At 42.4% G+C, this 24,198-nt stretch overlaps 1 protein-coding gene across 1 annotated transcript; it reads right to left on the bottom strand.

Moving 5' to 3' along the window:
• Positions 1-175: 175 nt before the first annotated feature.
• CMTR1 (cap methyltransferase 1) lies at positions 176-24,001 on the bottom strand. Its single transcript, XM_042879763.1, has 24 exons — positions 23,944-24,001; positions 23,177-23,312; positions 20,623-20,765; positions 18,704-18,862; positions 17,831-17,923; positions 17,219-17,290; positions 16,434-16,528; positions 16,258-16,330; positions 15,864-16,062; positions 13,731-13,849; positions 13,399-13,495; positions 12,030-12,162; positions 11,273-11,452; positions 10,800-10,856; positions 9,796-9,853; positions 9,115-9,183; positions 8,810-8,941; positions 8,171-8,293; positions 7,335-7,426; positions 6,630-6,698; positions 6,013-6,060; positions 5,370-5,482; positions 4,739-4,847; positions 176-3,141 (listed from the first exon to the last, which is right to left on the bottom strand). Exons 2-24 carry the CDS (start codon positions 23,304-23,306, stop codon positions 3,009-3,011), a joined length of 2,496 nt encoding a protein of 831 aa, XP_042735697.1. The 5' UTR covers positions 23,307-23,312; positions 23,944-24,001; the 3' UTR covers positions 176-3,008.
• Positions 24,002-24,198: the final 197 nt, after the last annotated feature.

Raw genomic sequence — 24,198 nt, 5'->3', positions numbered from 1 at the left:
TCTGTTTCTGGTCCAGTGACATACCTCAGGTAGCCCTGAGGGAGCACTTGCCAGGAAAGCCTTTAGAAGGGCACCATCTTCAAAATTTTAAACTCTGCAAGGTGTTTCCTATTGCCACACTAACACAGGCTGCTAGCCCAAATTTTGTGGGAAACAAAGTAAACAAGCAGTGAGGTGAATTAAAGGGGCTGTATTGGTAATAGAGACAACAAAAGCAGAGAAATCAACACAAAATGATACACAACCTAATGACAATACATTGTACCATCCACATACATAAACATTCCCTTAAGCAAAGTAGCATGGTGCCTTACATTTACCTTCTTGAATTGGGATTCAGAATCAAGGTTCAGTGCATCAAAAATAAAAATAAAAGCAAATTAAAACGGGGAGGAACTGGAGGCAACAGGGCAAATAGAAAATACCTGCAAAAGCCAGACTGCTCATCAGGTTTCTTTTGCGTCCTCAGAAGCCTACAAGCTCTACAGTACACTTCCTAGTCACCCTTTTTTCTGCTGGCCCAGAGGAGAGTCAGAAACCCCAAGTGGAGGACATAATACTTACCAACGCAGCCTGGCAAAGGGAGCAGCATGCTTTGCTGGCATTACAGCAGCCTCAAGGCAAATGCCAGAACTCAAGTTACTCACTTACAAAGCCAGCTGCTCACAGGCCTGGAAACCACACACCTGGAGGTGCATTTTTGCCCACTAGAGAGTCATAGAGAGTCCTCTTCATCCCCTGTGGAAGTGCTTTTGCCAGCAAAAATTACCAGTTACAGAGCTCTTGTTCTTTGGGTGGGGGGAAGGAAGCCTGCTATTTCTCTCATAGATGTATTAGCTATACTTGAAAAGAGGACAGACTGTCATCCACAGGACACAGTAACAACATGCAGTCCATCAACTGTTCCAGTAGACCTGTATCTAGGCATTAATGACCACCAACATGGGAAAAGATCCTTTTATCCACTTCCATCACTTTAGGTCGGAGCTTGAGAGAAAAGAATAGCTCCCTTGCACTGTATTCAGGGCAATCTATTACCAACCCAGCCTCCTATTCACTCCCCAAGTTTTGCTTCCACTTTTCATTCACCAACAGACATGCCAGCTTCTGCGCTGCTTCCCTAGCCAGGAGCTGTGGTTCTGCAGTGAGTGAGCCCGCATCTAAACTTGCCTGGTGCAAGGACTTGTATCTGTTACTTATACCAAACTGATGAAAAGAAAAAAACAAAACAAAAACAAAACAGAAACTGTGGTTTTATGGAGATGATGCGCTTCTAAAGACGTGGAAATGCTCTAAGCTCAGAGAGCACAGCCACCTAGCAGGATGACATTCACTACATGCTGATGCTGAAGACAAAACTCATGCAGTATGCTGGACCTTAGAGGGTGGCTGAAAACAGGACTTCTACAATGTGCACCTTGTTATGGCCTCTTTGGGAGTGGGGCAGGGCACTCATCCTATCTATAGAACCATGAGTGAAAATTTCCATGTCTTACTACATAAAGCTCGTTAAAATATTACATACAGATTTGGAGGGAAAAATAAGAATCTAAGGAACTGCTATAGTTCCAAGGAGACCTATAGCTTTCTTTAAGGCACAGTTCAGACTATCCCAAAATCAGTTTCCTCCCTATTGTCAATCTATGTTTAAAAAGAAACAAACAAAAAAGGCAACTTTGCTGCTTGGCTGAAAGCAGTCAACTTGTGTTAGCTTCTGATTTAAGTGGAAGACCTGGCCAAAAGCCCCATGGAAGCCAGAACTGAAGGTACGTCATGCAACGGAAGAATATTTTTCAGCTCAGCGCAAAATAACACTGAGAAGTCTGTTGAAATAAGTTTCATGCTGAGTGTCACAGCACTGTCTTCACCCTCTTCACCCCAGGTGTAGCTCCAGGGCCAGATGAGACATGGAGAGTGTCAAAGCTCACTCTGACATTTAAAAAGGAAAGTCTGATAACCTTTCCAGTGGGCACAGTCAGGGGAGAGGATTTCTTCTAATTAACCAACGTGGTCAAAGTCAAGATCTCTCTTCACTGAAGCCCTGGGTCTTTTAACAAAAAAAATCAAATGTACCCATGATTTCCTCTGAACACTTCTAGCATCCCCATCTTCCTATGTCTTCCCTCCCACATCCACTTTCCTTCCTGAAGATTTGGGTAACAGCATGAAGTACTAAGAACCAAAGCACCTTGGTCTCAGAATTACCATGAGGCATAAAGACTTGCATGAATTAACTGCAGGCTGCTGGTTCAGGATCAGTCACTGACCTGCAAAGGAAGAATCCTTGAAACAGCAGCTTGTGGACATCTGTGAAAATCCTGGCACTGAAACATCAAATTCGTGCCAGGAAGTCTACTCATCACCTGTGCTGGCTTCTGTCCAACAGGATACCATCACATCGGAATTGCCATTGGCAAGCCAAGTGCCTGGAAAGCTGATGTGTTGGAAACACCAAAAGAAGTTCATGTTTGCACCCCAATGCTAGCATTCCCCAGTGAATTAATAGCCTCCACTAGGCAGTGAAGGCCTTTAACAAGCCAAGGGGACATACAGCTGCCAGGTACAACGCAGGGTTGCATCGACGTGCTGTTGCCCAGCACTGCCACTTTCGTCTGCTCCTTCCCACTGCCAGGGAAGCACAAGCCTGGAGAGTCCTGACTCACAGAGCTCCACAAACCTTGCTGAATATTTTAACAGGAGCAAAGAAAGCTGCTAGCCTCTTGGCCTCATGCATGCAGTAGGTCAGGACAAAAGGGCATTAGGCCTTCACTCCAGGAGCCACCAGAAGTACTCCAGCAGCAGGCACTACCTGGGTCATACTCTTATATACACTGCCAAGTTCAGAGTCTTGTCCTATGTCTTCTGCACGTCATTTCCAGGTTAGACCACATCCAGGGAATCAGCTCTGGAAAAGGCTAGGACAGTTGTGGAGTCTCCCAGTCTTGTCAGTCCCTGAAGAATCCGAGCTGGGCTCAGCCTCTTCCCAGCACCCTTCAAGAGAGCTGGGGCTAGGGGTAGTGTGCTTGGATGAAAGACAGGACATTCTCCTTTGATAGCTTCTCTGGATCTTGCCTTTTCTGAGAGTCATGCACTTTGACGCCATCTCCCCACTCCCAGAAGAGACGGCTGTAATGACATACACTGTGAACAGAGAGGAAAGTGAGATTAATATGGCAAGAGAGTGGAAGAACACTCATCACAGCCAGAAAGTGGAATACAGAGAGCTTCTCTTGCATTGGGAGTCACACAAAGGTACTGTAGATCTAAAGAGTGCCTTAGAAAAAGACAATGCTTTCATTCATTCACCTTGCAAACTCCATGGCCCATAAGGTACAGAAATTTCCAAGCCTAAGAGATTTCCATGGAAACAAACTTATTAATTTCTAGCTTCGCTCAAAATTCGGTTCAGTATTTGCTGGAAGGAGACAGATCATTAGGAAAAACATGCCTTCCCCCCACAAGTTTTTTCAGAAAATGTCAATGCAGGCAATAGAAAGGCCTTAATGAAGAATTTAGAAAGTCTGCCAGCAGCAGCAATCTAATCACTCACCATAAACCTACTAGAATCAGTAATAGCTGTCCTATGGATCTTTGCAAATGAACAGCTCTTTGTCCTGTACAAAAACAGCTAGGATCATTCCTCCTCCTGTGTGAAATAACCAAGCTCCATCAGCAGCAGAGAGTTCTGATCCTACAACACCATCTCTCACTTCACCCATCAAGCACAGCCCTCCCTCACTGCTCTGACACAGTCCCAGCCATAATGAAAACAGAGCTGCTAATTACTGCTGACACAGCAGCCTTGAGTTCTGTACAATTACTGACAAAATATTCATAGCTTATTTAGTGCTACTGTTCTAACAAAGCGATACTAGCACAGTGACAAGAGCACATGTCAGTGGCTAATTACAGACACATTAGTATTCACTAACCACAATACAGCACAACTCTTCCTACACAGGCAATGCAAGTCCTCAGCCATTCCTACAGGTTAATACTAGCCTATTTCTGAGTGCACAGGCCAAACTAACTCCACCTCGAGGCATGAAAGGAAAAAGCACCACCTGCCTCTGCTTTTACAGTTTTAAGCCCCTTCTTCTATTTAGCTGGTTAAGGGAAACTTAAGAACCCTATTTTCAGAGGCAAAGTCCTTGGTAGTGGCAGGCATCTCCTGAGACCAACTGAAGGCAAAGAATCATGGAAACATCTCCACCCAGGAGCCCTGACATGCTAGACAGACTCAAAATTTTCTGTACTCAAGAGATTGCCTTGGCATGGTACTCAATCAGATACCAGTGGCATTCAGCAGCCACAGTGCTGACTGCCCAGTGCCCAAGGAGACACTGCTTTTCTCCCTCACTCCCTCATTAAACAACTCCCAGTTACCTACAAATTATACCAGAGTTTGGGCTAAATCAACTGAGGCTGACTTTTCAATTAACAACTTCCAACCAATTATCATCACATACAGAGATGTAACAGATTACAGTTACTGGACTCAGCCTCCATTTCCTAGGGTGCCAAGAGATTCAATCACTTGCGTTCTGCTGCAGACAGAGGGAGGAAGTTGTGAGATGTGTTACTCATAGCAAAATTCCACAGATCCAGATCAGCAGCTTTGTGCAACTGAGGTTGGTCTATGCAGCATGCTATGCTTGTGACCAAGCTGTGCTTACAGTGCAAACCCAGCTCTCGTTCCTTAGTCTCAGCTCTGGCAATTGCCAGAGCTTGTACTCACTGAAAAGGTGCGATGGATTCAGATGGGAGGTCAAATGTTGATTCGTTGGTCATCTTGTTGAAGAAGAATTTCCTCTTGAAGTTTTTGCTGTATGCCATAGTCCAGGGATCTGGCAGAAAAGTGTCACGGATCAGACAGAAGATGGAATGGGGAAAAGGGTACAGTTATAAATGCACATATAGTGCAAGCAGGAACAAGGAATCTATAATGATGGTGATTCTCCTCTTACTTCTTTTCCCTTTCCTCCCTCAAAATCACCCACTTCCCAAACTATTTGCATTTACCGAGAAAACTGTTTTCTCTGCATTTAAAAACTGACATTCCAAATAGGACATTTTCATATATTCTTAGGGAAGAACTATGATATTAAAAAAAAAAAGTGAGTCATGTAAATAAATTGAACTACCCACACAATAGCTAATCCAACTGACACAGAAAAAGCTATCACAAAAATACCCTGAACCATGTCCCAGTCCAAGCTATGTTCACTACAAACGATTAATCTCTAGCCACTGGAATACCACCATTAAATTTTTAAGAAGTTATAGAAGGAGTAAGCTTCTTCAATTATTTTTTTTAGTGGAAGATACAGAAAAAAGCAAGATAAGAGCAAGAGACTCTCTCTTCCTACCATTCACAGTCCGTACAATGTAGAGTCCCGTGGGTACGAAGTGCCGGTCATCTCTGCCTGTGTAGGATAGCCGGGGTATTCCCCCTGAGCCCTTGATGACTTTCATCTCTAACCTGAACGTTGAGAGAAGACAATAACAGAGTGATGCCAAATGCAGCATCTCCTGTTTCTTCCTTTACAATCATCTTGCACACAACATGCCATCTGCACACTCTTTCCACAGTGAAAATACACCAGGATCAATCATCACATCCCTGGAGCATCCAGTCTCTTGCCTCCCCTATGCGTCTAGGGAAAACAGCCTGAGCTGTATGGATATGGCAGGTAGCAAATCTAGCACTGCTATGTGGGATCTGTGATAATCTACCACACTTAATCCAAATGGGATTCCCATTTCAGGTTTGAACTCAAACTTTCAAGCCACTTCTGCACAAGTACTGAAGTGCAGTTGCTACTTCTACTACTGCAAAACACTTTGGCTACGTCTATGGTATTACAACTGAGCAGGAAGATTCTCTGAACCAAAAACAGTAGGTATTAGCTACAAGAGCTGTACAAGCTCTTTCTCCAGGACTCCTCAAGCACATCTCTCACCTATGATGTCCATAGGCCCTGAAGTGCTTCATTTTTGCTGGTCACTTACCTCACAAAAATCTTCTCCATCTCCTCCAGTCTGTACACTTCCTTCACTCTGGGGGGAAAGCAGAAGCAAGACAGAAATGTGTTGTAAAAATATACATTTTATTTTTTCTTTTTTTTTCTTTTTTTTTTTTTTAAAAGAATCATCTTTTCCTATCTTAGCCACAGGGAGCAGCTGAGCAGTTCATTTTGTACAGCACAAGGTGGTCAAGTATGACTAAGGTCAACCTTTCTCCTCAGCCTAATGCCTTATATTTACTGGCTTGAGAAAATGTGACATCTGTACACTCACAGCCTCTCTTACACTATGAGCAGACAAGGATGTAGAAGACTTTGCAAGGATAACACTAACTGAGCACTAGATCTACTACAACACACACCTGAGATCTGCACCAACCAGCCCATCTATGATGAAAGCACAAACACCTGCTGAGTGAAAGGAAGGTACAACTTCTCCACTACCAACTTTGTTTCAGATATTTAAAGATCTTCCAGCCTTTTTCCAGTGGATGTAACAGAACTATGCATTTCAGTTTGAAATTTAATTCCTTCAGCTCCTGATCTTCACCCTCCACCACAGTGAAACCAAAATGTGCAAGGCTGAAAAAGAGAAGCACTCACCGGATCGGATTCATATCTGGTCGGCTAGGTTTGGAAACCGCTTTGACAAACTTCTCTGCCAGCTGAATCCTGACCAAAAACAGAAAGAGAATCCTACAGTCTAGCTAGATCTTTGGCACACACAGAAGATAACAGTTTGATTAGACACTTCAATACTTGCACACCATCCCCACCCCTAAGCCAAATAGGTACTGAGCAACAGGGGTTTGTTTTTTTTTTCACCTCACTCTCTCAGTTCAGTGCCCAGTGATACTGGCTGCTATCCATTAGGAATGGGTCTTCATTGCCTCCTCTACAAGCCCGTGTGCTGTTGAACTCATTGACACACAAGCAGGAAAATAAGATAACTGGAGACATCATAATGCTAATGAAGGAAACAGGGGAGTTCTTTCCTTCTCTCTAAGCCACCTATCAGCTGTGTTATACATGCTCCCAAGATGTTCTGTTTATCCATATTGTGCATCACCCCAGACTAAGAAAGGAACTAGACCTGATCTCAATACATAGGGACAGTATACACACACACAAAAAAAAGCTCTACCTACTTCACTTCTGAGATGGTTCGTTCACAGTGCATCTTTACAGAAGTGGTTCAACCAAATGCTCTCACCTACCTGTGCTCAGTTCTCTTCCATTAGTATGAACAATGTTTCTCAGTCACTCCTACTCATGTAGGAGAAAGAAGCTTCTCCAGAGATTACATACCTCTGGTTGAAGTGCTGGTTTCGGACATCATTGCCATTGAGTACCAAGACATCAAGTATGTGGATAGCACTGATTTTTCGTTGAGCTTTCCCCTGCAGAAAGGAATAGACTTACCACTCAGATTGTAGTCCATTGCTATTTCAGTTTTGGTTTATAGCCCATTTGTTGTTTTTTGGGTTTGTTTGTTTTTTTTTGCCAGTATATCATTATTTTCTAGCAAGAGAGTAACTTCCCAGATACTAGAAGCAACCAAATTCCCTGCAGCCCACTGTACATTAACTTGCCATCCTCCAAGAACCAGTGTGTGTCAACTACACAATTGTCTCAATGGAGGGAAAGACAGAGAGAGCAGGACCATAGCTATCATCCTTAGCTCTCTGGCATTCTCTCTGAGAATACTGCCTCATCAGGGAGCACAGCATAAAGCCCAGTGTACCAGCATCTTCATTTGAAATGCCAGAAGAGAAATAAACTCCCAGGTAGCAACAGTTTGCATTATGAATATACCTTAAGGATGTTCTTCCAAGGCCTGCTCTCTCTACTGTGCAGTTATGTACCCAAACAAAGATCACTTTAAGACTTAGTGGCAACATTGTCATCTGCTGCATGTAGGCCAACAGCATGTCAGGTACAAAGGAATTTCAAAACAGTGTTAAAAGCTCATCTCTCTGACACTGGTCAGAAGGAACTTAATCCAAAATCATTTCTCTAAATAACAAATGCAAAAGACTCTCACCTGTCGCACATGGAACATTTATTTTGCAGTATCTTGAAAAGAATAAGTGAGATTGCACATTATATTTGTAGTCACTCTGTAACAGAGAATAGCTTCCTACCTCTCCTTTCAGCTCATGGACAATCTCCACAGACAGAAGGGTATCTCGTGGCAGCTCAGTTTTCAAATCCAGTTTCGTCCAGCGGTCTGACTGGCGACCATCCCAGGTGTAGATCTGTGATTTCTGTGTACAGAAGGCAGTCAGATTTACCCAAGGCTTCATGAAGGGATGTGTGGAAGAGAGACCTCTGACTAACTCCAGAGCACCCCTCAGAGAATCTTTTCATCCTAGGCTGTCACAAGCAATTTCTTTGTGGAAAATTTTAAGGAAGAACCAATCTCTACAGCAAATGAACAAAAACATTGATTCTAATCTGTCAGTGTCTTTTCATATCTACACAATGAACGAAAAATAGAACATCTTTAAAAGGACAGCGAAGATAATTAGAGACACTAGCAAGAGTACAGGTCTCTGTGTAGGCTGGAATTACAAAAACGGGGTTAATTACTGCGAACAGCACTGAAGTCAGGAGGAAAAAAAACCCATACAATAACTAGCACTGTTCAGCGCTGTCAGTGAGGATTCTTCCTGACCTTTGAGGTCAGGAAAGAATGGGATGAATCTGCAAGGCAAAACAGTACCATTAAAATGAACCAGCAGAACTCCTACACGTAAAGTCTGACTGTTCTCAGGCCTTACCCCCAGCCCCAGGAGGAACTTCTGCTCACTTCCAGACACCATACACCGGTAATCAAACACTTGGCGGATTTTCTCCAGCGTACTGGAATTCAGAGGAGTGGGTTTGTAACTGAAGGTATCAATGTCTGTGCCCTAAAGAGCAACATATAATTAGACAAAATACATTAACAAGTAGGTGAGTGCAATTTTTGCACAAAACAATAATCCAGATAATCCAGGACTAAGTTCTTCATCATTTAATTACTGCTGGAAAAGGATCTATTTGCATGACAGAATTCAAAAGAAACTTCCATGTAAGGTCCCACCTGAATCAGTTCAAAAAACTTGGACTTGGGATCTGAAGATGAGGGAGCAACACGAGCCTGATCAGGAATCTGGAAAAAAAAGTTCAAACAATTGATAATAAAGGTTATTCATTTGCACGTTCACACAAACCGTTCTGGTTTCAATGTGTGACAGACCATCCTGCCCCCTAAAACTACTGGTCTTGGGACTCCAGTTACTGGAGAAGTTACCTAGCAAACCAAAGTCTCACATTTTTCTCAAATTTAATGCAGGCATGCCACATTTCATAAGAAACAACGGACAGCTTCCAAAAGTTTCAGGCTAAATCTTTGATTCCATCCACATTTCAGTGAAACACTACCGTATGTATGATATGACTGCAGTCAAAGGCTCAGGAAAGAGACTCTTCAGATAGCTCTACCACCTGGAAACCACTAAGTGCTAAGTTCATTCAGTATTATATAAAATCTTCTCAATTGCAGCAAAGCAAAGCAATTAGAAGCCCACTCAGTTAAGTCATACACTGAATTCACAAGCACCATCCTCTTTGTTTACGTGAATAGCTTCAAATAATCTTTGACTTTCCTGAAGGACAATGTATTAAACCTCTGGCTAGAAAGTTTCATCTGCACAGCAGCTCCATTCTTATTTCATCACAGCAAGGAAGCCTTCATTATCTCTCTGCTTTACAGCTTACTTACCCCCCATAGTTGGAGACACTCCTTTCGGATTTCAGCCTGTCGAGGCTCCATCAGTGTCCTCAAGAGAAAAGCAGCAGACTATTAAAACAGCAAAGTCTCTTTCCTTGTTCTTGCAGCATTAGCATATCCCAACCCTATCAAACTTGCATTTTTCAGTGTCTGGTTTGGGAATGACAAACAAGCAGTGCTCCTCACAAGGTTATTCTCAAATTGAGGATCCTGCTTCCCTCTCCACACATTCCCAACACCCTTGTTTAGTTTTGCTTCAGTATATATCACTGATACTCAGCCTCTATCTGAAAGCATCATTAGGCATCAACACTTTGAAGAAGTGAAGTGTTCGTATGAATTTATGATTATCTCCAAGAACTGGAACCTACTAGCCCTACTTACGAAGAGCAATGAAGACAAAAAACAGTGCTAATGTTAGGATTAACTCTTATGACAATATCTGGCTTTCAGGCTTTCTATTATGTATTCTCTCTGAACGACACCCAAACTTAAAAGCCACGACAGGGAAACAGCTATACATTGCAATAGCTTTAGTTTTATATGAAAGACATTTTTGTCACGTGCTGTAGGTAGTTCTAGGTATGCCACTTAAGTATACTGAATCATCCTTGAAAAATTAAGAGCTATGGACCACAACGACATTAGGTGCAGAACTGAACATACCAGCCAGGATGGTGTTGCTCACATTTTAAGCTCACAGTCCTTCTAAGAAGCAGGCCCATTTAAGGTACTCAGAAAACATGCAACACATGGAAGCCATCTCAGCAAGGGTGATAACAAATCAACTTTCAGGACTCCAGCTACCCACACTTTTTCTCAAGGAGCTCAGGCAGAGACACAAACAGAGCTACCTAAAAGCATTATTAATTTTCCTGGCTCTAAAGGCCAAGCAGTGTACCAGCTCAAATTAAAAACACATTGAAGAAGGGCAAAACAATTTGTTTACGGTAGGTTAATTCAATATCCACCAAAAGCCAGAGGAATATACTCACGTATCTTGAACAAAAGCACGAATTTTAGCTAGTGCCTTTATCTGAATTTTGCAGTGGCTGAAAGAGAGGAAAGTTTCAGTAAGACAACAAGCTGATTACTGCCATCAACATTATTCTACGTGGAAGATCGATGGAACAACTGAAGGAAACCAGCCTGACCCTCAAAGGAGTGACTGATCATCATCAACATAAATCCAAATGATATGGTGGCCACTGGAAAAAAAAGCAGGCGGTAGCCCCCTTTCTGCTCTATATAGGAGGACAGCATTCAGAGACCAAACATTCACTGACAGCATAAAGTATTTTTCTGTGCAGCATCTCTTTGCTCTGCTAAGCCCCTCGGGCAGCAAAAGCAGAGCAGCGTCAGCAGCATCAACAAGCACCTCCATGAGTGCAAGCAGCTGCAACTGAAAGCCAGCCATTTTGGCTGATCTGCCTACAGCAAGCAGCCCTCGCTGCTCACAGGCACTCACTTTTCATTGGACTGGACAATATAATCGTAGAAATCCTGGTCATCTTTGATCACATTCAATGGCACGACTAGATTCACATCCACATCGGAGTTGCGCAACTGGTTGAGTCTGATGTTCACCATAAAGAGATATTCTCGCACGTCATCAGTCCCCAGCTTTAATCCTTTGCATACCACGTACCTGCACAGAATGCCAGAGACAATTTAGGTTCAGGTTTTTTTGACACAGTCAGTTTTCCTGCCATGCTGTAACTGTGAAGACAGTATTCCAAATCCCAGGAATTCTGCCCACCCAAGTATCCCCAAGAAGGTGAAGTCTAACCAATCACATCATTACATATCACTTTCTACTCTCTGAAAAGATAGAGAAATTCAACCCTACTAAGAAAACATCACAGAACTCCCTAAAATAGTAAACTAATTGCGCTAAACTTGACAGGTATAAAAATACACATAATAATTTCTGGCTTCGATGGAAGCCTAATTGCTTCATGCAGAACAGACTTTATTACATACTTAGTTCTGCTGTTTTCTTTACAGATGAATCTCAGTACAGGCAGGGAAAAGCAAGCAGACTTTGGCAAATACTTTCTTTACCTTGTCAGAAATCAGAATTTGCTAGCCATCTAAAATATTTCCTCCTACAAGACAGTTGACAACTGCGTGAAGTCACAGAGTTTCCATTTAACCAAAACCATCTGTCATTGTAATTAGAGATCAAACCTTGTTTAGCAGGCCCTCATGCTCAAGAATCTCACCTCTCTGAGTTAGCAGGGCGGCTTGTCACAGGTTTAAAGATGCACACACGCTCAAAGCAGCAATAGAGCAGATAAACAAGCCCCACGCTGAATGGAGTAAACAGATCAAAGGTTTTGCAGACAAAATGTCCTCCTGGAGCAGAGAGAAGAAACAAACCAACATCAGCAGACTATAAAGATACAACGACATATCAGGCATCTCCATAACCTTATCCTCCACAGGAAAAAAAGATAGGTGGTTTTGTACAATAAAACAGCAACTAAAACACTTTCATGAAGCAGGTTAGAGGGGCTCCATGAACCATCCGTCCCGTATCTCTTCAACAAAGGGACAAGCAGTTCTCTGACCATGCTCAAATCAACATGCATTCTGCCTCAAGAACAAACTTTCCACCCATTCTACACCACCCTTTCCCAGGCCCAAACTGTACCCTATGGTATTGCAGCATGCTATATAAAAGCCTTTGCAGACAAAGAGCTCTGACATGCGGACCAAGAAGCTTCACACTGGAGGAAGAAACTAACAGATACCACCAAAATAGAATAGAAAGAAAAACGTTTGTGCCACCCTTTGTCCTCAAACAAGTTTCCCCATTACCCTAAGCAAAAAGCAGTCAATCTTACAAAGTTGTACCTACACAGAGAATAAAGACTTCCAAAAAGGTTGCTCCTTTCACCATATTATGCTCAAGCAGATACTGCTAAGCAGATCCTTGGCTCAGATGTTGTTCATCTGAACACAAGGCACAGGACAAATGATAATATGATAATTATTTTTTATCTTCTGCTCCTGCATATGTCAGTGCCAAATGCTAACTAAACTCTGCAGAAAAGAGGAATCATCATACAACCATAAAATCCATCACCTGGCAACGATGGAGTATACCTTAAGACAACATGAGGCATCAGCTGGTGTTGATCACAGAGATGGCAGATTTAAAGGAGAAAAGCCACAAACTAAAGGGAAAATGAACTGAATTGCTACTGCTCAGCTCCAAACCAGCCTGCCAGAATATTCATAAAGCAGCTGGCCCAGCTGATAGCATAAAACTCAAATATACTGTCCAACAATTACACTAGTGACCTTAGCCCAAGACAGCTACATAAACTATTGTTAAAATGCATTAGTTCAGAGCTTTTACCTTCTGCTTGTAAAGAAAAAGCAAAATGGACAGCCTTATTTTTCTGCCCTAGTTCATTTAGCTTTGTGACAACTACCTCAGAATGAATGCATATACATTCAATCCTGTGCAACCTAGCCTGACAGCACAGCAGATGTTATGGTATGTTAATAAAAGTCTACAGCACCCTTCTGCAATACCACCCACACCTTAAAGAAGGAGGAATAAGATTGATGGATAAAACATACCTGTCCGGACAATGGACAGTGCCATAAGAAACTGACAAAGCATTAGCTGTTTGCTTAGGATTTCTTGCAAGTTCTCCTGACCCTCCACAGAGAAGCCCTACAAAGAATACAGCATATAATTAGCATTTCTTTCGCTCAAGCAAACAATTCTGTACAGCTGACTCGTGAAATCACAATGATTTCTTTACAACACAGAACACTGCCACCAGGAATTTTAATGGCAAGCCTTAATACCACATTGATACTACAAACACATGTCAAGTATCTTAACGCACACAATCTGAAGTACTAGTTTTGGTCATGAGTGCAGAAAGAAAAGGGAAGGGACCAACCCCATCAGCCATTAAGAAATGCACTCCTTTGTGATCTGTATTGTCCAAAACAAAGTTCCGGAAAGCAGTAATGTTCTCAGGGCGAGTGATATCTCCATCCCCATCAATCCCTCCTTCTCCTGTGGGGAAAGAGCAGACAATTACTAACATGTTTGCAAAGCCGACTAGAAGAGGTGATCTGTTGTATTCAATCAGTACTTAGTCAGAAGCTACGAAGACCTTGATAGGTGAGTAAGCATAAATACATACATTCCCTGGTTCACCACTAAAGATGCTCGTTAGACTAGGAAAATTATTCAAATGTTGTGGTCAAGGCTAAACAAAGCCTAATAACCAAGCTCAAAAGACAACTTGTATGTTAGCTGCAGCAAATGACAAATCCCTCACTGCCCTCCTCTGGGTAAAGAACTGCATTACAACATAAAATCCTCAACCAAGGAGAAATGGCAAATAGCTGAATCTACTAAAAACATAGGAGACAATTTCACTGAACAGCTCACCTGGTACTAACATGCTGTTTTGTTTTTGTTTTTTTTACAAGCAAGGCAAAATTATTCACATGGTGCACTGGTAACCTTCAACTAAGAATTAGCATCAATCCAAAGAAACCTAATTATCTACATCCAAACACAATCTAACCTAGAATTTTAAAAAGCAGCCTCAAAAAAAAAAACATTCATATATAAACAAGTTTGTAAAGGAAGTAGGAAAATAGAAATATAGCTTATATATATTATATTTATATGAATGCAAAGTTTTTCCATATGTTTCCATAAAAGGATACACTGTCCCCTAGCCTGGCATTGTAGAAAGCTAAGCTAAGGTATATTCTAGAGGCTACCAATTTTCACTTTGAAGAAGCCTGAACTTCTAGTTGGTATTAGTTTCTAAAAATCTTCTACAGCTATAGTTTCTATTAACTATAAGAAGAACTGCAAGAACAGAAAGAAAGATCAGGATGCACGATTGTGCTTTGATGACTAAATTCCTCATCAATCATGCTGTCACTAAGCAAAGTGACACTAGAATTTGTTACCATTCTTTACAACACAAATATCACGGCAGCCTACTTTCTTCCCATCACTCGGAAGAGAGTTTGTACACATCTCACTAGACTTTGCAGCATAGCAGACAGAAAAGGAATCAAGAAAATGCATCAAAGTCATGGGGCTACTCATTTCTCCATGTATCTTCCCTCCCTCATAAAAGCACCAGTCTGCAGTGAGTTATGAAGATCCAAACAGTGCAACCACTAGAACAATGCATTTTGCTGCCTTGCTACCCTTACCATGAACCTTTCCTTTAACTGATCTAATCTTGAAGCACTAATTATACTCCAAGAGTTCATGCTTAGAAGCCACGAGTGGCAAATTGGCTTTTACCCTTTTCTCTGTAGAACAAACACATTTGAGTTTCCTTCACATAGCCTGAAATAAGCAGCAAGACTATCAAATCCTTGTATTTCCCTTCCTACTCCAAGAGGCTATGCAGAAAGGGGGCACACACGTATCATACAGTGTAACAGGCTACCACACACAAGGTAAGATGCAGTAATTGTCTGTGTATGCACAGTCTATCTCAAAGACACAGTAACATCTTAAACCACTTTAGATTACACAGGTCATCTAGTCACAGTGATTCAGATACAGCTTCTAGCTTTAATTTGCTTTATTTAACATTACTGAGTGTCCACAATAAATTATCAAAGTAGATTTACAGAGGTTTGATACAGAAGCATACTGCCAGTCAGGCAAGTAAGGCTTCTACCTCTGGCTTTGCTAATAGTCTTTGGGCAAGTCATCTCATTCTTCACATTTCAGAACTGCATAAGTGAGAAAAATTATTGTCAAACAAGCATGTCCTCTGCAGCTTTCAGATGTGCTCAAGTACGAACTACTACATCAGGACACGTTTTCTTAGCAGAATGGAAAGAAGCACAGAAACATGACTTGATGGGCAAGTTCACCAACCTCAACTCCCTTCCCCTGTCAAAGGACAGCCCTTTCCTACCTTGCAAAATGATTCTCCAGAAACAAGCTTCTCTCAAATCCCCAGGCTGGTATCAGTACTCCTGATACAGAAGCCAGAGCACAAGCAAAAACATCAGACAACACTTATGCACGCATTACGTACCATAGTAAGGTTCAAAGAGCTCACTGGAAGCAGAATAGAAGTCCTCAAGTTTAAAATCGTTTGGTCCTTTCAAGGTCATGCCAAATCCTTTTGCATGCCACTTCCTCCTCCACAAGACGTACTCAGAGAAGCCCCCAGGCCCAGCACACACATCAGCAAAGTAGAGCAGCTCTGCATCTCGCTCCTTTATCAAGGGCCTCTACAAAAGGAAACTGAAGAAATTCTACTCGCCCAGTAACAGCTTCCATCAGTCAAACCTATCAGCTGCACTGCTCAGCCAGAAAATGTCTTTCAAAAACTTGTTTTTCCAGCTAGTGCTCTAAGGATTCTCCTTTCTCCCCAGTTTCTCCACTCTAAGAAAGCACTGCTTTGAAAATTAAAAAGAGGTCCTCACCCCCTGGAAGTCCTTAGGATTTGTAAACATGTAGTCAAAGACATGGTCCATATTTGCCATCTTCATCGCAGCTCTGTGAACACATAAATAGAGACCTGTGAGTTTCAACTTTGGCTCCCACAACTGAAAGTGGACATAATGGGAAGAAGACCTACGTAACCACAAGTGCTACAGACCTGTTCAGAAAAAAGACTCCACGGATCATCTCATAGGGGTTAGATCTTGTTCGGGCTCTGCGCATTTCTTCTCCATCCAGCTCATCAAATACACTCTGTGCAAACAGAAACCAAATTAACCTGAATTTGGCAAAGGCTTAGAGGACAGATATTAAACTTAAGGAGAGAGAAGCATGAGGGTAATAAGATGCTTAGCGTTCTATGCTACTGATTCACCAATATAGAATGTTTTCCTGCCACATACTGATACAGAATCATCGAATCCTTGGAGTTGTAAGGGACCTCTGAGGGACATCCAGTCCAACTCCCCTTACAATGAACAGGGACACCTTACCCAATTCTTACTCAAATTTAATGACACTGAAGAGCTCTGTACAGACAGCTCCCGAGACTGGCAATGCGGTAGCCATCTTAAAAGTAGTCACAGGTGAAGGTATTTCTCTCACACATACATACATACACTCTGAAATTCATAAGGGCATGATCAAATCTAAAAGGAAAAATGGAACACGCGAGAAAAGAAAGGAAGTTCAGTTTCTTAGCTCATTCAAGCCTACAGTCTTTCAGTTGAACTGACTAAGAAATGGACACCAGTGTTTTCATTCATCTCTTTGAAGGCTGAGGTGTAAAAACAGGCATCTGAATAGACAGTGGCAGCCAAAACTCCAGGTCACACCAGTGGCACAGATGTGAGAGAGGATGTATAGAGCTCTTGCTGATCACCTAAGTAAATTCAACTATTTATTTCACAAAACTTCAATTCCTCTCCAAGAAAGGGGACTCACCTTGCACCGCAGGACATTAAGTAAAAGCTCTTCATTGCAGAACTCTGTTTCATCTTCAATCACCATCTTCCTCTGGAGCAGGATGAGAATACGTAACAATTAACAAATATGCTACGAGTCATTTCAGAATGCAACATGAACATGTGATGGATGGAGCCTGCCAACCACATACTAAGTGTTATTAGCAAGAGCATAACCAGCAGGCTGAGGCACTATTCTCTCCTATTTGGCATCTCACAACCACACTTGAAATATTGCATCCAGTCTAGCACTCCTCAGTACAAGACAGACACTGACATATTGTAGTAAGCCCAACAAACGGCCATCAAGATGACAAGGGTGCACTAGTATCTTGGGTTATCAGACCCAACTGTGTAGTAGATGCCCAAACAGGCTGTAAGACTTCCATTCTTGGAGATATTCAGAACTCAATCAAACAGGCTCTAAGCAACCTGATCTACCAGGATCTGCTTCACGTAGGAAGTTACAGTAGCAGCTTCCAGTTTCCCTCCACCCCAGATTATCTGAGGACTCTCTGACAAGGCATTGGCTCAGGCAGAGTATTCATTCCTGCGCCTTCTTAAGCCGAGAACTAGAATCTAAAAAAACTACCTTGCCCACAGTCATCCACTCCTTCAGCTCCTGGGCATCAGGGATTTCTGTGGTACACTCAAGGCACCAATCCACCTCCTCATAGGCACTAGGCTGAAAACACAAGACATAGGAAGAGTCAAGGAAATTTTCTGCTAGCAAAATGTAACAACCAATTGCTCCCCAATCCTATCATAAGGGGTGAAGCCATGACTTGCGGATCAATCTCTAATATTATTACTAATTACTGAAAAACAACTCAAAGAAAGAGAGGAAAGTACAATCAAGTGCAGCATAAATAACTTGACAGCACTGCTGCCCTTGACTCACAACAGCTGGGGCCTTTTGGCTTGCCCTCCAGCTGACCAAAGCCCTAGGATTCTGTGCTGTGCTCTTATTTTTTTGGCTTGTTTGTTCTTCAAATACAAACATATAGCAACTATGTCACATTGAATAGCAGCAGAACGAAGCTCTGCTTTCCAGACAGCACCTATTTCAATTTTCTTCCCTGTTGAGGAGCTCGCCAAGATACAGGAACAGGACATCTCAGCATTTTTTTTTGGAGGATTATCATACAGAAACAGAATAAGATACTAAAAAACATCACCTATTTGAGTATGAAAAATGATGACATACAAAATAAAACAAAACAGCTTGGTGAGTTTTCCATCATGTTCACTGCTACAAACCAGGAACAAATCATACAGATCACAGCAACAATCCATCTGAAACTGACTTGGTGCCATAAAATACACTATACCTGAACAAAATAGAGTGTGGTTCTATTCAGCTGAGCCACTTGACAGAAGTAGTAAGTCAGCACTAGAAAAACATTCCCAGCGGGCAAATCCTGAACACAGCAATGGAAAGGTACTCAAAACAGTAAATACTTACCTCTGGCTCGTCCTGCCAATCAATATTCAGCTCCCCATCAAACCCTTTGAGGGTAAGCCCAAAGCCTCTCCTTCCCTTCTGATTGGAGGCTTCAACAATATCCTTCCTACCTTGGCCATATTTTCCCAAACCTTCTCCTTCCCGGAAGCCCATCTTGGCCTACAAAGATAGAAAAGGGAGCACAATGAGGCGAGTAGATTTAAGACTACATATTGCATGTGGGATGAAAGACTAGCCCAAAAAAAGAGCCACATACTGGAGTGGCTTGGAGCCACGGCCACCAAAAACAAACAACAGAAAAAGCAAGATGTAAAGAACGACGTTTGGAAATAAAATGAAGGAAGGAACAGCGTGCTCCAACAGACAGAGACATTCACCACTGTGTTCAGTGGGTTTATAAACCAAGACGCTGGCACAAGAACAAATTCATATTGTGGTATTACTTGTTGTGAACATGTTGCCACATAAATTACAAGAATCGGTTAAAATGCACCTAATAGTCAGAGAAGGAATGCAATTCTGAAGACAGAATTTTGACCAGAGTAAAGAACGATTTTCCTTTTACCTACCAACTCATCTAACCAGACATTCAATCTTTGTATTCAAATTTAGGAAACCTTAAAAAGGAAAGCCTTCTGAATTCAGAGAAAGACAGTCTATGTTAGAATCGGCAAACTGCAGCCCAGCTACAAAAACACAAATGGACAGATTCTGAACGATCAATGACCAGCAACAGGATTTATTCACAGAGGAGCACATCAGCAGCCCTCGGCCTCTGGATCCCACTGAGTTTTGAATTCAGCAAGATTTGAAATTTCCTGCTTCATACAGATATATGACACAGCTGCTAGCAGCAATTTGTTTCCTGGAAAGGCAGTACCTCCCTGTTCCCACTTCTATTAAGAACTAACACTTCCCAGTTTCTAGCAGCAAACTGATCTTCTCACTTGGCAAAGGGCAGTACGTGCTGGCATACCACTGTGGAGCTGACTGCCGCTCCTGACAAAGCAGCACAAAACAGAGACCCCAATTCAGTCCTCCTTTGTGTCCTGGACTTCCTCTCACATTTTGAGTAATACACAACTGTGTCTCACCATCCCGTTGCCCCAGGAATATAATTTTTATTTCTCTTATCAGGAAAAGAAATTCTTTCAGGGTAACGGGGTATTCCCAATGGCAGTGTTGGAGTTTGCATAAGGAAACACGTAACAGCAAAGACACAGAGAAGCTTCACTTCTCTAGGGCTTACCATTGCCTCTGTAGTCAAAAAAAAGTTGTCAAATGCGAGACTGACATGAGCAACAGTCCGTGATTTCCTTAGAACTTTCTAAAAAATTCTCTCTCCTGCACCATCACTCTGTAATTAGGGAGCTGGTGATCATCCCTGAAGTTTGGCTGTTACAGTTACTATTGTGCACAACTCCATGCATTTCCAAGAAACTTCTGGCCCTATATAAACTGGGGCAGCTCTACTGGAAATAAACACCTTAACAGTTAAGGTAATAATTCTACAAGGGTATGCCTGTCAGCTTCCAAGACCAAAATGAATTAATATCAACACGAGAATTTCTTAAGGTCTTTGTGACAGATGTTTGTTAACTTAAAAATAATTGCAGAATAACACAAGATAGGACTCTTTTCCAGCTCAGCAAACTGCCTTATTCAAAGATCTCTTTCTTCACACTCATCGCCCTGTTCGAGTACCTGGAACACGAATCAACTTTTGTTTTTGTTTTTGTTTTTAAACAAATTCCCCTAACAAAGCTGTCTCTACCTCCCTGAACTGCTTACTAGATGGATTAAAGAAGCAGAGAACCCTGCTACAAGGAGGACCAGAATCAGAATCTCAGAAAAGATTAGTCTTTTCAGTTTGCACTCATGAGGTATTAATACTTTGGTTCAAAACTGTTTTGACCTACCATGAGCTTTTGGGAGACACTGTTATACATTGAGTAGCGGGACGAAGTACCCTCCACCAGAGAGTCTTGTTTGAACTCATTGTTGAAGACAAGTCTTTTTTCATCACTCTCACTCTCAGACCCACTGCTGCTACTGGAAGACTCTGAAAACAAGAAAAATGAAAGAAGTGAATGCACACTACAACAAAACAAAAAAACCACCACCAAGGCTTCTCAGTAATGCCATCAAGAACTACACGATAGGACGCACCAGGTGAGTAGGGAGGGAGGCCCTGCAACCCACTGAGTACTTTCCCTTTTCCTGTGCTGTGATCGCAATGAGGATGAAGCAATGGCACAAATTTCCTTCCAGAAATTTATCTAGCACCACAGCAGTCCTACTAAAGTCTGTACTGTGGGGCAGGCCATAAAGATTACTGAAGCAGCAATCCACAACGAGCATAGCCACACTCTTCATTAGACCTCTGCCTCTTGAGCATCCCTTGTTCAATGACTACTAGAATTCATTCCATGCTTCTTTGCACAACTAGGTGTTGAACCATAAAAGCTACCTCAAGATAATTGTTGTCAGCAGAGATTATCTTTCCTTGTTTATCACTTCAGAAGGAATTAGATAGCTGCACACAGGTATTAAAAAAAAAAAAAAATGACAACCTAGAAGAGATTGAACTTTTCTTAATTTTTTTCTAATTTAAAAAAAAAAACCAACTCTATTTCCCTGTTATGGATAACTGAACCCCAGTGAAATAGCAAGAAACAACTGCAGAATTAGTAAAGAATTGCCATTACCAAGGTAAATTACTAAAGGTCATTAGTCAAGAAAGTGAAAGACTCAACAGTGAAATATGTGGCTGTAGTTGTAATTGTTTCAATGTGTACAATCTCTGCCGTTTAATTATCAGCCTTTAAGACAGCTATCACGCTGGAGCTTATAGCATTAATATTTGAGACTTTCAGCTCAAAACAAAGAAGGCTGCGACGTAGCATGTTTGCAATGGTATATTCCCATCTTACTTTTCAAGCACCTGTCACACAATTTACATTTCTCCTTCACAAAGGTCTCAGAGATTAACAGAATCAAAACCATTTCACTTAGGGCCAGTTACTGCTTTCTGCTTCTCCAGTCCTCAGCTTCAACAATCTTTGCTACGTGCTTTTGAGCTGCGTTTCATTTTCCAGGGTTCACAATGGGTTCTCAAAGACAATTCGGACTACATAATCTTAAAAAAGTTTCTTTGCAACTCTTCCTGCTTTTAACATTTGCAAGGACATGTACACACACCATACCCAATCACTGCCACTACTCTCAAACCAATCATTCACCTTTCATGCATTCTTCGCCCTCTACTTTCACTTCTTTCTATGTTGACACCCTTTCCTTACTAACACTTGACTACCATAGGAAATACCAAGACTGAGAAGTACAAAGAGTGTGAAGTAACATGAAGTATCATCCTGGAAGAGATTAAAGCACCTCATAATAGGGACAGCAATTGCATAGGGCAATTGCTCTCCTCATCTCTGGTATACTAGAAGTAAGAAAGCACTCTCCAGCTTGGGGAAGAGGGAAAGAAGGAAACAAAACACTAGGCAATTTGTTTAGGTAACTCTGAAACAGTTATTCTTTCTGAAGCGAAATAAACGTGAACTTTCACAACTTACAAAACAAGAAAAAAAACAACTTTCACACGGATCCAATAAAAGAGATAGCACTGTAATGCAGGAGAACATGATAACATCTAATGCCTAGTGTTTGTTTAAAAAAAAAAGCAACACAAGGTATTAGACATTACCATTATTATTATTGTTACTGCACAACACACAACTCCTCACTACTGAAAGCTTCCACAACAAATATATCTCCTGAGACTGAAGAGACTAATGCTGTCTACATATGAACAGAATTTTACAGCTTTTGGCCATGGACTTGTCTATTTCCTATGTCTGCAATCATGAAATACCCAGACCAAAGTGTTTGTGAGAGTCTTACTTTTAAAAGCTTAAAAAAAAAAAAAGAATTGCCACCAAACAGATTTGTGAATTAAAAAAAAAAGACACAGCTTTTCTACTAAAGACAAAGTGCAGTCTTGAAGTTCCATCCATCAACCAGAGATGCCAACCACGGTTTGGGTTGGAAGTGACCTTAAAGGCCATCCAGTTCCAAACCCCTGCTGTGGACAGGGTTGCCAACCACCAGGATCAGACTGCTCTGAGGCCTTGAATGCCTGAAGACATAGGGCATCCAAAGCTTCTCTGGGCAGCCTGTGCCAGCGCCTCACCATCCTCTGAGTGAAAAATATCAACAATCTTTTCAAAGTTTAAAGTCATTCTTTCTTGTCCTACCACTACCAGTCCACGTAAGAAGTCTCCCTCCTTTATAAGCTCCCTGTAAGCACAGGGAAGCTGCAATGAGGTCTTTCCAGAGCCCTCTTTCCTCTAAGCTAAACAAGCCCACCTCCCTCAGCCTTTCTTCACAGGAGAGGTGCTCACGGCCCTGCAATTCCTACTTGTTAGTTAGATTCCCCACAGCAACACTTACAACCTCCAACTGTACCTTGAGTAGTATGGTTACTAAGCTGAGCTTCATCATCTGAAGTAGAACTGAGAGTTAAACCCAAGTCTTCTGCCTTCTTCTTCTGCTTCTTTTGGGGACTGCTAAATTCAGGCTCAGTTCTTCTCTTCATTTTTTTCTGAAAGAAGAAGATTACACTTAGTTAACACCACACAAATTAACATTCTTCTTGATGCTGAAGGGTAAGGCACACAACTCATGCTGGTAGCACGGCAGCACAGACTGCTTCATGCATTATTCTGTGTTATACTTCACAACCTGACCTGCCTTCAGGTAAAACACCAGGTTTTGTGAACCTACCTAACAGCTAGTTTAAGTAAACAAACAAAATCTATACAGAAGCTCATTTATTACTAACAACCATAGCTTGACATCCTTTCTATGAGCTACTTAAACGCTAGTCAATGAGGACAACCCAGACGCCAGCACATAAATAAATTAAATATACGACAATTAGCATTACTACCGTATCAAAGACCCGTTTAATCCAAACACACGAGAAACGAGCAACCATTACCTACAGAGGAACGCCGCAGCAGCAGAGATGCCCCAGGGCGCTGCTTCTAACCACCCCCTCTATCAGGCTGATTCCCACAGCCGCACACAGCAACCCAACACCCGCGCTTTTCCTCACCCCCACCAACAGCACCTGCTGCACTACGGCACAGCCCAGAGGGTTTCCTTTCCCTCCCCTCCCGGCTCTCCTCGTACCCGACCCTGCCGCCCCGCGCCCCTCTCTCCGCACGCACCCAGAGGCCCGGCCGCGGCTCCGCAGCGCCCTCGTCGGCGCCGCCCCCGCCGGTTTCGTTTCCCCGCTGCCCCCGCCCCGGCCCCTCCCGCCGGTCCTTTCCCTCCCGGCGGCGCGCGCCAATGACGCAGCTCCCGGCCGTGCCGGCACCGAGGGGCGGCGCTCCCGCAGGCGCGCAGCGGGCAGCTGCGGGGTCGAAAGTGGAGCGGCTCTCCCTTCCCGCCTCAGCGAGGCCCCCGCCGCGTCGCTGAGCAAC

This window comes from Lagopus leucura, unplaced genomic scaffold (assembly GCF_019238085.1).
Source record: "Lagopus leucura isolate 7727_CA_CO unplaced genomic scaffold, USGS_WTPT01 Super-Scaffold_73, whole genome shotgun sequence".
In the NCBI taxonomy this organism is placed as follows: domain Eukaryota; kingdom Metazoa; phylum Chordata; class Aves; order Galliformes; family Phasianidae; genus Lagopus; species Lagopus leucura.
This window is presented reverse-complemented; position numbering and strand designations above follow the sequence as displayed.

Excerpts from the sequence above, each read along its gene's own strand:
- CMTR1 (XM_042879763.1), bottom strand. The coding sequence starts at position 23,306 with ATGAAGAGAAGAACTGAGCCTGAATTTAGCAGTCCCCAAAAGAAGCAG. Across the intron at positions 17,924-18,703 it reads ATTGGCAGGACGAGCCAGAG|CCTAGTGCCTATGAGGAGGT; the intron begins GTAAGTATTTAC and ends TTGTGTTTTCAG. Across the intron at positions 5,483-6,012 it reads ATGGAGAAGATTTTTGTGAG|GTTAGAGATGAAAGTCATCA; the intron begins GTAAGTGACCAG and ends CTCAACGTTCAG.